The following is a 12,228-nucleotide window of genomic DNA, read 5'->3' as shown; positions in this document are numbered from 1 at the left end:
TTTGGCTAGTCTACCCTGCATTTCTTCTGACTCCTTGTTGTGTGTGTGTGTGTGTGTGTGTGTGTGTGTGTGTGTGTGTGTGTGTGTGTGTGTGGTACATGCGTGTTTGTGTGTGTGTTTGTGGTCCTCAGGGCTCGGTGTGTGCCCAGCCTTGCCAGTTTGGCACCTACGGCATCAACTGCAGCCAGGAGTGCCCCTGCCGGAACGGAGGTCTGTGTGACCACATCAGTGGGCAGTGCCAATGCACCGCGGGCTATAGAGGAGAGAGGTAGGCCACTGGTTTGGCATGGGAACTTCACCTCAAGTAGGACACTTCATCACCATGTGTGCACTGGCGAGAGAGAGAACAAACAGGAAAACAAACTAAATATACCTGATCAAATGCAAATCTTAGAATCAACTATTAAAAGACTACCAGAACCCACTGGATTCTCCAATTACATTGAATGAACTACAGGACAAAATACAAAACCCTCCAACCCAAAAAGGCCTGTGGTGTTGATGGTATCCTCAATGAAATGATAAAATATACAGACCACAAATTCCAATTGGCTATACTAAAACTCTTTAACATCATCCTTAGCGCTGGCATCTTCCCCAATATTTGGAACCAAGGACTGATCAGCCCAAGCCACAAAAGTGGAGACAAATTTGACCCCAATAACTACCGTGGGATATGCGTCAACAGCAACCTTGGGAAAATCCTCTGCATTATCATTAACAGCAGACAAGTTCATTTCCTCACTGAAAACAATGTACTGAGCAAATGTCAAATTGGCTTTTTATCAAATTACCATATGACAGACCACGTATTCACCCTGCACACCCTAATTGACAAACAAACAAACCAAAACAAAGGCAAAGTCTTCTCATGCTTTGTTGATTTCAAAAAGCTTTTGACTCAATTTGGCATGAGGGTCTGCTATACAAATTGATGGAAAGTGGTGTTGGGGGAAAAACATACAACATTATAAAATCCATGTACACAAACAACAAGTGTGCGGTTAAAATTGGCAAAAAACACACACATTTCTTTCCACAGGGCCATGGGGTGAGACAGGGATGCAGTTTAAGCCCCACCCTCTTCAACATATATATCAACGAATTGGCGAGGGCACTAGAACAGTCTGCAGCACCCGGCTTCACCCTACTAGAATCTGAAGTCAAATGTCTACTGTTTGCTGATGATCTGGTGCTTCTGTCCCCAACCAAGGAGGGCCTACAGCAGCACCTAGATCTTCTGCACAGATTCTGTCAGACCTGGGCCCTGACAGTAAATCTCAGTAAGACAAAAATAATGGTGTTCCAAAAAAGGTCCAGTTTCCAGGACCACAAATACAAATTCCATCTAGACACCGTTGCCCTAGAGCACACAAAAAATGATACATACCTCGGCCTAAACATCAGCGCCACAGGTAACTTCCACAAAGCTGTGAACCATCTGAGAGACAAGGCAAGAAGGGCCTTCTATGCCATTAAAAGGAACATAAAATTTGACATACCAATTAGGATTTTGCTAAAAATACTTGAATCAGTTATAGAACCCATTGCCCTTTATGGTTGTGAGGTCTGGGGTCCGCTCACCAACCAAGAATTCACAAAATGGGACAAACACCAAATTGAGACTCAGTGTACAACGAAAAACACAAAATAATGCATGCAGAGCAGAATTAGGTTGATACCCACTAATTATCAAAATCCAGAAAAGAGCCGTTAAATTCTATAACCACTTAAAAGGAAGCGATTCCCAAACCTTCCATAACAAAGCCATCACCTACAGAGAGATTAACTTGGAGAAGAGTCCCCTAAGCAAGCTGGTCGTGGGGCTCTGTTCACAAACACGAACAGACCCCACAGAGCCCCAGGACAGCAACACAATTAGACCCAACCAACTAATGAGAAAACAAAAAGATAATTACTTGATACATTGGAAAGAATTAACAAAAAAACAGAGCAAACTAGAATGCTACTTGGCACTAAACAGAGAGTTCACAGTGGCAGAATACCTGACCACTGTGACTGACCCAAACTTAAGGAAAGCTTTGACTATGTACAGACTCAGTGAGCATAGCCTTGCTATTGAGAGAGGCCGCCGTAGGCAGACCTGGCTCTCAAGAGAAGACAGGCTATGTGCACACTGCCCACAAAATGAGGTGGAAACTGAGCTGCACTTCCTAACCTCCTGCCAAATGTATGACCATATTAGAGACACATATTTCCCTCAGATTACCCAGATCCACAAAGAATTCGAAAACAAACCCAATTTTGATAAACTCCCTTATCTACTGGGTGAAATACCACAGTGTGCCATCACAGCAGCAAGATTTGTGACCTGTTGCCACAAGAAAAGGGCAACCAGTGAAGAACAATTGTAAATACAACCCATATTTATGTTTATTTATTTTCTCATTTGTACTTTAACTATTTGCACATTGTTACAACACTGTATATATACAGTACATAATATGACATTTGAAATGTCTTTATTCTTTTGGAACTTTTCTGAGTGTAATGTTTACTGTTAATATTTATTGTTTATTTCACTTTTGTTTATTATCTACTTCACTTGATTTGGCAATGTTAACATACGTTTCCCATGCCAATAAAGTATTTACATTGAAATTGAAGAGAGAGAGAGACAGATGAAGAGATTTACATTTTAGTCATTTAGCAGACGCTCTTATCCAGAGCAACTTACAGTTAGTGAGATTATTATTATTATATTATTTTTTTTCATACTGCCCCCCCGTGGGAATCGAACCCACAACCCTGGCGTTGCAAACGCCATGCTCTACCAACTGAGCTACATCCCTGCCGACCATTCCCTCCCCTACCCTGGACGAATTGTGCGCCACCCCATGGGTCTCCTGGTCGCGGCCGGCTACGACAGAGCCAGGATCTCTAGTGGCACAGCTAGCACTGCGATGCAGTGCCTTAGACCACTGCGCCACTCGGGAGTTAAGATGAAGAGAGAGAGATGAGAGAGAGAGATGAAGAGAGAGAGAGATGAGAGAGATGGAGAGAGAGATGAGAGAGAGATGAAGAGAGAGAGAGAGAGATGAGAGATGAAGAGAGAGAGAGGAGAGAGATGAAGAGAGAGAGATGAAGAGAGAGAGATGAAGAGAGAGAGATGAAGAGAGAGTGAGGAGAGAGAGATGACGAGAGAGAGATGAGAGAGAGATGAAGAGAGAAAGAGATAAGAGAGAGAGATGAAGAGAGAGAGGAGAGAGAGATGAAGAGAGATGAGAGAGATGAAGAGAGAGAGAGACGAGAGAGAGATGAAAATAGAGAGGAGAGAGATGAAGAGAGAGAGAGAGAGGAGAGAGAGATGAAGAGAGAGAGAGAGAGGAGAGAGGGATGAAAATAGAGAGGAGAGAGAGATGAAGAGAGAGAGAGAGAGGAGAGAGAGATGAAGAGAGAGAGAGGAGAGAGGGATGAAAATAGAGAGGAGAGAGAGATGAAGAGAGAGAGAGACGAGAGAGAATGCACCTCCGAGAGAATGAAGCAGAGAGAATGCATCGCCGGCTACAGCACTGGGCATGGGAAACATACGCAGACAGACAGGACACGTCATCACTATGTGTGGCCACCCGTAATGGAAGCTATCACTGTGTGTAGACCTACAGTACCAGTCAAAAGTTTGGACACACCTACTCATTCCAGGGTTTTTCTTTATTTGTACTATTTTCTACATTGTAGAATAATAGTGAAGACATCAAAACTAGGAAATAACACATATGGAATCATGTAGTAACCAAAAAAGTGTTAAACAAATCAAAATATATTTTTGATTTGAGATTCTTCAAATAGCCACCCTTTGCCGTGATGACAGCTTTGCACACTTTTGGCATTCTCTCAACCAGCTTCACCTGGAATGCTTTTCCAACAGTCTTGAAGGAGTTGCCATATATGCTGAGCACTTGTTAGCTGCTTTTCCTTCACTCTGTGGTCCGACTCATCCCAAACCATCTCAATTGGGTTGAGGTCGGGGGATTGTGGAAGCCAGGTCATCTGATGCAGCACTCCATCACTCTCCTTCTTGGTCAAATAGCCCTTACACAGCCTGGAGGTGTGTTGGGTCATTGTCCTGTTGAAAAACAAATGATAGTCCCACTAAGCCAAAACCAGATGGAATGGCATATCACTGCAGAATGCTGTGGTAGCCATGCTGGTTAAGTGTCACCAGCAAAGCACCCCCACACCATAACACCTCCTCCTCCATGCTTTACGGTGGGAAATACACATGCGGAGATCATCTGTTCATCCACACTGCGTCTCACAAAGCCACGGCGGCTGGAACCAAAAATCTCCAATTTAGACTCCAGACCAAAGGACACATCTCCATCAGTCTAATGTCCATTGCTCGTGTTTCTTGGCCCACGCAAGTCTCTTCTTCTTATTGGTGTCCTTTAGTAGTGGTTTCTTTGCAGCAATTCGACCATGAAGACCTGATTCACACAGTCCCCTCTGAACAGTTGATGTTGAGATGTGTCTGTTACTTGAACTCTGTGAAGCATTTATTTGGCCTGCAATTTCTGAGGCTGGTAACTCTAATGAACGTATCCTCTGCAGCCGATGTAACTCTGGGTCTTACCATGAAATGGACTTGTTCTTTTACCAAATAGGGCTATCTTCTGTATACCCGCCCTACCTTGTCACAACACAACTGATTGGCTCAAACGCATTAAGAAGGAAAGAAATTCCACAAATTAACTTTTAAGAAGGCACACCTGTTAATTGAAATCCATTCCAGGTGACTACCTCATGAAGCTGGTTGAGAGAATGCCAAGAGTGTTCAAAGCTGTCATCAAGGCAAAGGGCGGCTACTAGGTATTACTTTTTATTAGTGAACACATTTCTTCATCTCTCTTTCTTTTTTTCTGGCTCTTTCTTTCTCTCTCTGCAAATTTCTTCTCATCTCTATCCACCTCTCTCTCTCTCTCTCTCTCTCTCTCTCTCTCTCTCTCTCTGGCTCCCTCTCTCTGTCTCTGTCTCTCTCTCTCTCTCTCTCTCTCTCTCTCTCTCTCTCTCTCTCTCTCTCAATTCAATTCAATTCAATTCAATTCAATAGACTTTATTGACATGGCAAGTAAAATTACTTACATTGTCAAAGTATACATATAACAAAAATGGTGGGACCAACAGCAATAATAATAGTAGTAGTGGAAATGGGATTACCATTAACAGCAACTACAACAACAATAATAATGAGATTAACAATACATTAAAGCAATAGTAGTCGACCAATCTCAATATGACTGAGAAGACACATTGCATGCTATGAAAGCCAAAACAAAACAGGAAATATTATTGACATTACATTACACTTTTCACTGGCTGTCCCTCAGGTTGTGGCAGGAGGACACATATTTGGCTGCCAAAATTGCACATTTTGGCTTTTCACCCAATAAATATTTGATTTTTTCTTCCTCTTTTATAGTTTCAAATTCTTTGTACTGAATGATAATTTTGGGAAAGAAAGATTCTCTTAGGTCTGAGTATTTGTCACAGTGTAATAGGAAATGCAGCTCTGTCTCTACCTCTCCCCGGGGGCAGAGTGAGCACAGCCTGTCCTCTCTGGGCAGCCAGGTTTGCCTGTGACGACCAGTCTCTATAGCCAGACTGTGCTCACTGAGTCTGTACCTAGTCAGTGTTTTTCTCAGTTTTCTATCAGTCACAGTGGTCAGATAGTCTGCCACCATGTACTGTCTGTTTAGAGCCAAATAGCATTGAAGTTTACTTTGATTTTTTTGTGGTGTCTTTCCAATAGGTGATATATTTTTCTTTTTGCTTTGTGATGATTTGGTTGGGCCAGATTTTATTTGGAGTTTTTATTTGCACTTGCAATACAGTCTTGCAAAACTCTGCATGCAGTATTTCGATTGGATGTTTGTCCCATTTGGTATATTCAGTATTAGAGAGCGGACCCCATACTTCGCTGCCATAGAGAGCAATTGGTTCTATAACTGATTGGAAAATGTTGAGCCAGATTCTAATTGGAATTTCGATTTTAATATTCCTTTTAATGGCATAGAATGCTCTTCTTGCTTTGTCTCTCAGCTCATTCACAGCCATGTGAAAGCTACCTGTGTTGCTGATATTTAGTCCTAGATATGTGTAATTTTTGGTGTGTTCTAATAGAACTGTGTCCAAATAGAATTTATATTTGTCATCCTGATTTCCGGACCTTTTTTGGAATATCATTATATTAGTTTTTTTTAGATTAACGGTCAGGGCCCAGGTCTGACAGAATCTGTGCAGATGATCTAGATGCTGCTGTAACCCCTCCTTAGTGGGAGACAGTAGCACCAGGTCATCTGCGTACAGCAGACACTTGATTTCAGTGTTGTGTAGGGTGAGACCAGGTGCTGCCGATTCTTCTAATGTTTTTGCCAATTCGTTAATGTAGATGTTAAATAGTGTTGGACTTATTGGGCAGCCCTGTTTCACTCCACGTCCCTGAGAGAAGAAGTCTGTTGCTTGTTGCCGATTTTAATCGCACATTTGTTTTTAGTGTACATTGATTTAATAACATCATATGTTTTCCCTCCAATACCACTTTCTATTAGTTTGTAAAAAAGACCTTCGTGCCAAATTGAATCAAATGCTTTCTTGAAGTCTACAAAACACGAGTAGATTTTGCATTTGATTTACTTGTTTGAATTTGTGGTCTGTATATTTGATCATTTCATTTAAAATACCATCAGCACCACAGGCCTTTTTGGGTTTGAGAGTGCAACGTTTTTCCAATAATTCTTGTTCTGTAATTGGGGTATCCACAGGATTCTGATAGTCTTTGACTGCTGATTCAAGGATTTGTAATTTTTCTTGTATATCTTGTTGTTCTGGGCTCTTTGTTATATTGCTGTAGAGGTTTGCAAAGTGATTTCTCCACATATCCCCATTTTGGATAGCCAATTCCTCATTATGAGGTTTGTTTAATTTATTCCAATTCTCCCAGAAGTGGTTTGATTCTATGGATTCCTCAATCACATCTAGCTGATTTCTAATGTGCTGTTCCTTTTTTGTTCTTAGGGTGTGTTTGTATTGCTTCAGTGTTTCCCCATATTGAAGACGTATATTTTTGTTGTCTGGGTCTCTGTGTTTATGATTAGATATATTTCTCAATTACTTTCTTAGATTTTTGCAATCATTATCAAACCATTTTTCATGATTTATCATTTTTGGTTTGCTCTTATGTTTCTTAAGATTAGCCAAGGAGGCTAATTTGTCAAATATAAAGTTTATGTTCCAAACGGCCAAATTTATACCTTCATTGGTGTAGGAGAATGTTAATGCTAAAAAGTTGTCCAGGAGAGATTGTATTTTTTGGCTACTAATTGCTTTTTGGTAGATTTCTGTACTGTTTGCACTCCATCTATAGGTCTGTTTAGTACCATGTAATTTATTGGGCCGTGATGCTTCATGGTTGGGTTCTGCTCTTTTCAGATACACTGTGATTTTACTGTGGTCAGAGAGAGGTGTTAGTGGGCTGACTGTGAAGGCTCTGAGAGACTCTGGGTTGAGGTCTGTGATGAAGTAGTCTACAGTACTGCTGCCAAGGGATGAGCTGTAGGTGTACCTACCAAAAGAGTCCCCTCTTAACCTACCATTGACTATGTACAGACCCAGTGTTCGACAGAGCTTCAGGAGCTGTACTCCATTTTTGTTTTTCACTTTGTCATAGTTGTTTCTAGGGGGGTATGTGGGGAGGGAAAGGTTGTTGCTTCCCGGTAGGTGTTTGTCCCCATGACTGTTAATAGTGTCTAGTTCTTCTGCTGTTCTAGCATTCAGGTCTCCACAGACCAGCACATTGCCTTGGGCCTGAAAGTGACTAATCTCCCCTTCTAGAATGGAGAAACTCTCTTCATTGAAGTAGGGTGACTCTGAGGGGGGAATGTATGTGGCACAGAGGAAGACGTTATTATTGTCAAGGTAAGGAGTAGACCAAGGCGCAGCGTGATGAACAAACATGACTTTAATTAGTTAAAGCGTCAAAATACAAAACAAAACACGACTCGTGACGTCCACGGTATCAATGACCGAACACGGAACAAAAACCCACAACCACAAAGGGAAAACATACAGTTTAAATATGGCTCCCAATCAGAGACAACCAGCCAACAGCTGACACTCGTTGCCTCTGATTGGGAGTCACTCAGGCAAACATAGAATACAACAAACTAGAATGAACACCAACATAGAAATACACACATAGAAATGAACACACCCTGGCTCAACATAATGAGTCCCAGAGCCAGGGTGTGACAGTACCCCCCCCTAAAGGCGCGGAATGCGACCGCGCCTCAACTAAACAAACCAGGGGAGGGCTGGGCGGGCATACCTCCTCGGCGGCGGTTCTGGCTACGGCCTTGACCACCACCCTCCAATACACCCCCCATAGTGCCCCTGGTCCAGTCTGGCCCCGCCGGCTGGAGCAGGACTGGACTTAACAGGAGCGATCCTTACCAGGCTGTCGACTCGCACCCCTGGCTTGGTGCGTGGAGGAGGAACGGGCCTTACCAGGCTGACGACTCGCACCCCTGGCTTGGTGCGTGGAGAAGGAACGGGCCTTACCAGGCTGACTTCTCGCACCCCTGGCTTAGTGCGAGTGGCAGGAACAGGCCGGACCGGGCTGGCGACGCGCACCGTAGGTTTGGTGCGAGTGGCAGGAACAGGCCGGGTCGGGCTGGCGACGCGCACCGTAGGTTTGGTGCGAGTGGCAGGAACAGGCCGGGTCGGGCTGGCGACGCGCACCGTAGGTTTGGTGCGAGTGGCAGGAACAGGCCGGGTTGGGCTGGCGACGCGCACCGTAGGTTTGGTGCGAGTGGCAGGAACAGGCCGGGTCGGGCTGGCGACGCGCACCGTAGACTTGGTGCGGGTGGCAGGAACAGGCCGGACCGGGCTGGCGACGCGCACCGTAGACTTGGTGCGGGTGGCAGGAACAGGCCGGACCGGGCTGGCTACGCGCACCGTAGGTTTGGTGCGAGTGGCAGGAACAGGCCGGGTCGGGCTGGCGACGCGCACCGTAGACTTGGTGCGGGTGGCAGGAACAGGCCGGACCGGGCTGGCGACGCGCACCGTAGGTTTAGTGCGTGGAGCAGGGACAGGCCGGGCTGGGCTGTCGACGCACACCGTAGGCTTGGTGCGTGGAGCAGGGACAGGCCGGGCTGGGCTGTCGACGCACACCGTAGGCTTGGTGCGTGGAGCAGGGACAGGCCGGGCTGGGCTGTCGACGCACACCGTAGGCTTGGTGCGTGGAGCAGGGACAGGCCGGGCTGGGCTGGCGACGCACACCGTAGGCTTGGTGCGTGGAGCAGGGACAGGCCGAACCGGGCTGTGGAGACGGATAGGTGGCCTGGAGTGAAGAGCGGCCACCACCCGTCCTGGCTGAATGCCTACCCTCACACACTCTGTGTGAGGCATCCGCACAGGACGTACAGGGCGGTGAACCCCTGGCCTGGTGGCCTTCTGGATCCGCCCCCTTTTCTCCTCCGTCAGCCCCGTCGTCCATGCCGTGTGCCCCCCCTAAAAAATTTCTGGGGTTGCCTCACGACCGTCCGACGACGACCCTGATCACGCCGTTGCTCCTCTCTCCGTCGCCTCTCCACCGTCTCACTCCATGGCCGGCGATCCATCCCGGCCAGGATTTCCCCCCAAGTCCAGGACCCTTTACCGTCCAATATCTCCTCCCATGTCCAGGCTGCCTGCTCCTGGACACGCTGCTCCTCTTTCGCCAGGGCCTTTCCCGGCGCTTCCTCCCATCTCCACCCCAAGGGCTGCCCCTGGACACGCTGCTTGGTCGTTGCATGGTGGGTTTTTCTGTCAAGGTCGAGGTAAGGAGTAGACCAAGGCGCAGCGTGATGAACAAACATGACTTTAATTAGTTAAAGCGTCAAAATACAAAACAAAACACGACTCGTGACGTCCACGGTATCAATGACCGAACACGGAACAAAAACCCACAACCACAAAGGGAAAACATACAGTTTAAATATGGCTCCCAATCAGAGACAACCAGCCAACAGCTGACACTCGTTGCCTCTGATTGGGAGTCACTCAGGCAAACATAGAATACAACAAACTAGAATGAACACCAACATAGAAATACACACATAGAAATGAACACACCCTGGCTCAACATAATGAGTCCCAGAGCCAGGGTGTGACAATTATCTGTTAAGATAGCCTCCTTGTTGATTTTTAGCCAGATAAAGAATTCTCCTGTTTTGATCAATTCAATTGAATTAGTTAGTTCAGATTTATACCATATTAGCATTCCCCCTGAGTCTCTGCCCTGTGTGATTCCTGTTAATTTGGTGGATGGTACGATTATCTCCCTATAACCTAGTGGACAGCCAGTGGAAACATCACCTCTGCACCATGTTTCCTGTAGTACTACAATATCAACATCATCAATTTCTTTAAGGAAGTCTGGGTTTCTGCTCTTTAGCCCAAAAGCAGAGGACTTCAAGCCTTGTAAATTCCAACATCCAACGTAAAAAGACTTCATAACAGTTTTTTCTTTACATTCAAAATGAGATCAACACTCACAATTCAACAAGAACTATTAAAATAGGATTTTTCAATTAAGGTAAACTCTTATTATGCAAATGTGATTTGTTTATCATTTAAGATAGTATTTGTGTCATGCCACTTGGGTGGATGTAGTGTGAGGATGGTGGAGTTATTGTGCTCATCTTACCATGACCCTCGGCCTATCACATGTGAGCATAGTAGATTCAGCATTTGTTTGATGTCACTCATTTCGTTGGTGGGAGCTGGACCAGTTGCTCCTCTCACAGCTTGTGCATAGCTCTGTCTGCCGGGCTGTGGCTCCTCCAGGTGTGGGTCTGTGGTGGGGGGGAGGAGGGTGTTAGGCCTCGTCTGGGTGGGTCTGAAGCTGGGCTGGGGTGGTCTGTGCTGCGCTGGATGTGGTGGTCATTGAGGTTGGTGGTGCTGTGGCCATGGCTGGGGGGTCCAGGGTGCCGGTCCGGGGTGTTGTCTCTGTGATCTCGGGGGGGTGGAGATTGCTCCGCTGTTCCTGGGTGGAGAGGTCGGGATGCGGTTTAAAGCGACGTCCTTGAGAGTCTTAGCAAGGATGGGGACTGTCTCCCTGTACAGGTGAACATGGTCATAGAGAAAGTCCAGATCGAGGGTGGGATGGTGGGCCAGGTGTACATTGGGTCGCAGGGCACAGTCCCGGGAGAGGCTGGCGTTTATTCTTTGGATTGTGGCAGGGTGGAAGTCCTTCCTCTGTAGAAGGGTTGAAACCACGATCCTTGAGTTGGGGAAGATTGCGGAGGCCTTCTCAATCACTCCCCGTAGTGAAGTCGCCACCCTCTCCTGCTGAGCACGCAGGTCGTTGCTTCCGGTGTGTATGATTATGTGGCTTGGCGACCCAAGCTGTGCCTTATCAAGCAGCGCCATGGCACTCTGCGTTGTTGGGCACCACACCTTTCTCGTTTTGTGTCTAGGGAAAAGTTTCTTCTCCTGAACAAACTTCCCATTTGAGTCCATCAACAGGACAATCTCAGCCAGTGTTTCTTCTGGACTGGAGGGGTAGATTGGGGCTGGGTGTGTTGGAGCTGGGGTGTGGCTGGTCTGTCGTGCCGCTGTCAGTGGAGAACTGTTCTTGGGGCTGGGGGGGAGCATGCAGCCGGCAGGGCTGGGAGGCCTGGCTGGTTGAGGTGGGCTCCTCTGCTGTGTGAGGGCAGGTCATAGAGTGGTGATCTAGCTGCTCCTGCAGCCTGTCCTCTGTTCTCTTTCTCCCCTGCAGCTCCTCTCTTAGTTCGTCAGCTCCTTATTACTGCTCTGCCTGGCTTTTTGGAGCTCTCTCACCTCCTTTGTTAGATCAGCCAGCTCTCTCTTGAGTCCGTCTCTCTCTTGCTGAACTTCTTTCAGCTGTGTTGCAAGGCTGCTGTCCTGCTCTGTCCGCACCTTGGTTAGGAGCTCCTCTAAGGGGTGGATGTCTGGTTGCTGTTTGCTCACACTCTCCCTGGGCAGGACCACCTCTCCCTCCAGTGTGGTGAACTGAACCCTCATGGCAGCCATGGTGGTGAGGAGGGCCTGAGCCTGCTCTGCACTGAGGGGGTCGCTCTCCTCCTGTGGCGTGTCCTCCACTATGGTGGGAAGAGAGGTGCTGGATGTGCCTTTTTGGGTGGGGATAGTGGGGGTGAGGGTGGTTGCTGGTGGAGTTGTCTTGTGGGAGGGCATGTCACTGGTGGT

The 12,228-nt window shown here is 46.7% G+C and overlaps 1 protein-coding gene across 1 annotated transcript in view; it reads left to right on the top strand.

Annotated features, from left to right (window-relative positions):
- The window catches only part of LOC311122821 (uncharacterized protein), a gene marked incomplete at both ends in the record, with an annotated part of 40,768 nt that overhangs the window by 11,176 nt on the left and 17,364 nt on the right, over window positions 1-12,228 (top strand). The window contains one exon of the mRNA XM_084197139.1: window positions 132-268. Within this exon, the coding sequence (XP_084053265.1) occupies window positions 132-268 (137 nt within the window). The remainder of the gene's footprint in view (window positions 1-131; window positions 269-12,228) is intronic.

The sequence above is a fragment of the Coregonus lavaretus genome (genome assembly GCF_964263955.1).
Source record: "Coregonus lavaretus genome assembly, contig: HAP1_SCAFFOLD_4603, whole genome shotgun sequence".
NCBI lineage: Eukaryota > Metazoa > Chordata > Actinopteri > Salmoniformes > Salmonidae > Coregonus > Coregonus lavaretus.
This window is presented reverse-complemented; position numbering and strand designations above follow the sequence as displayed.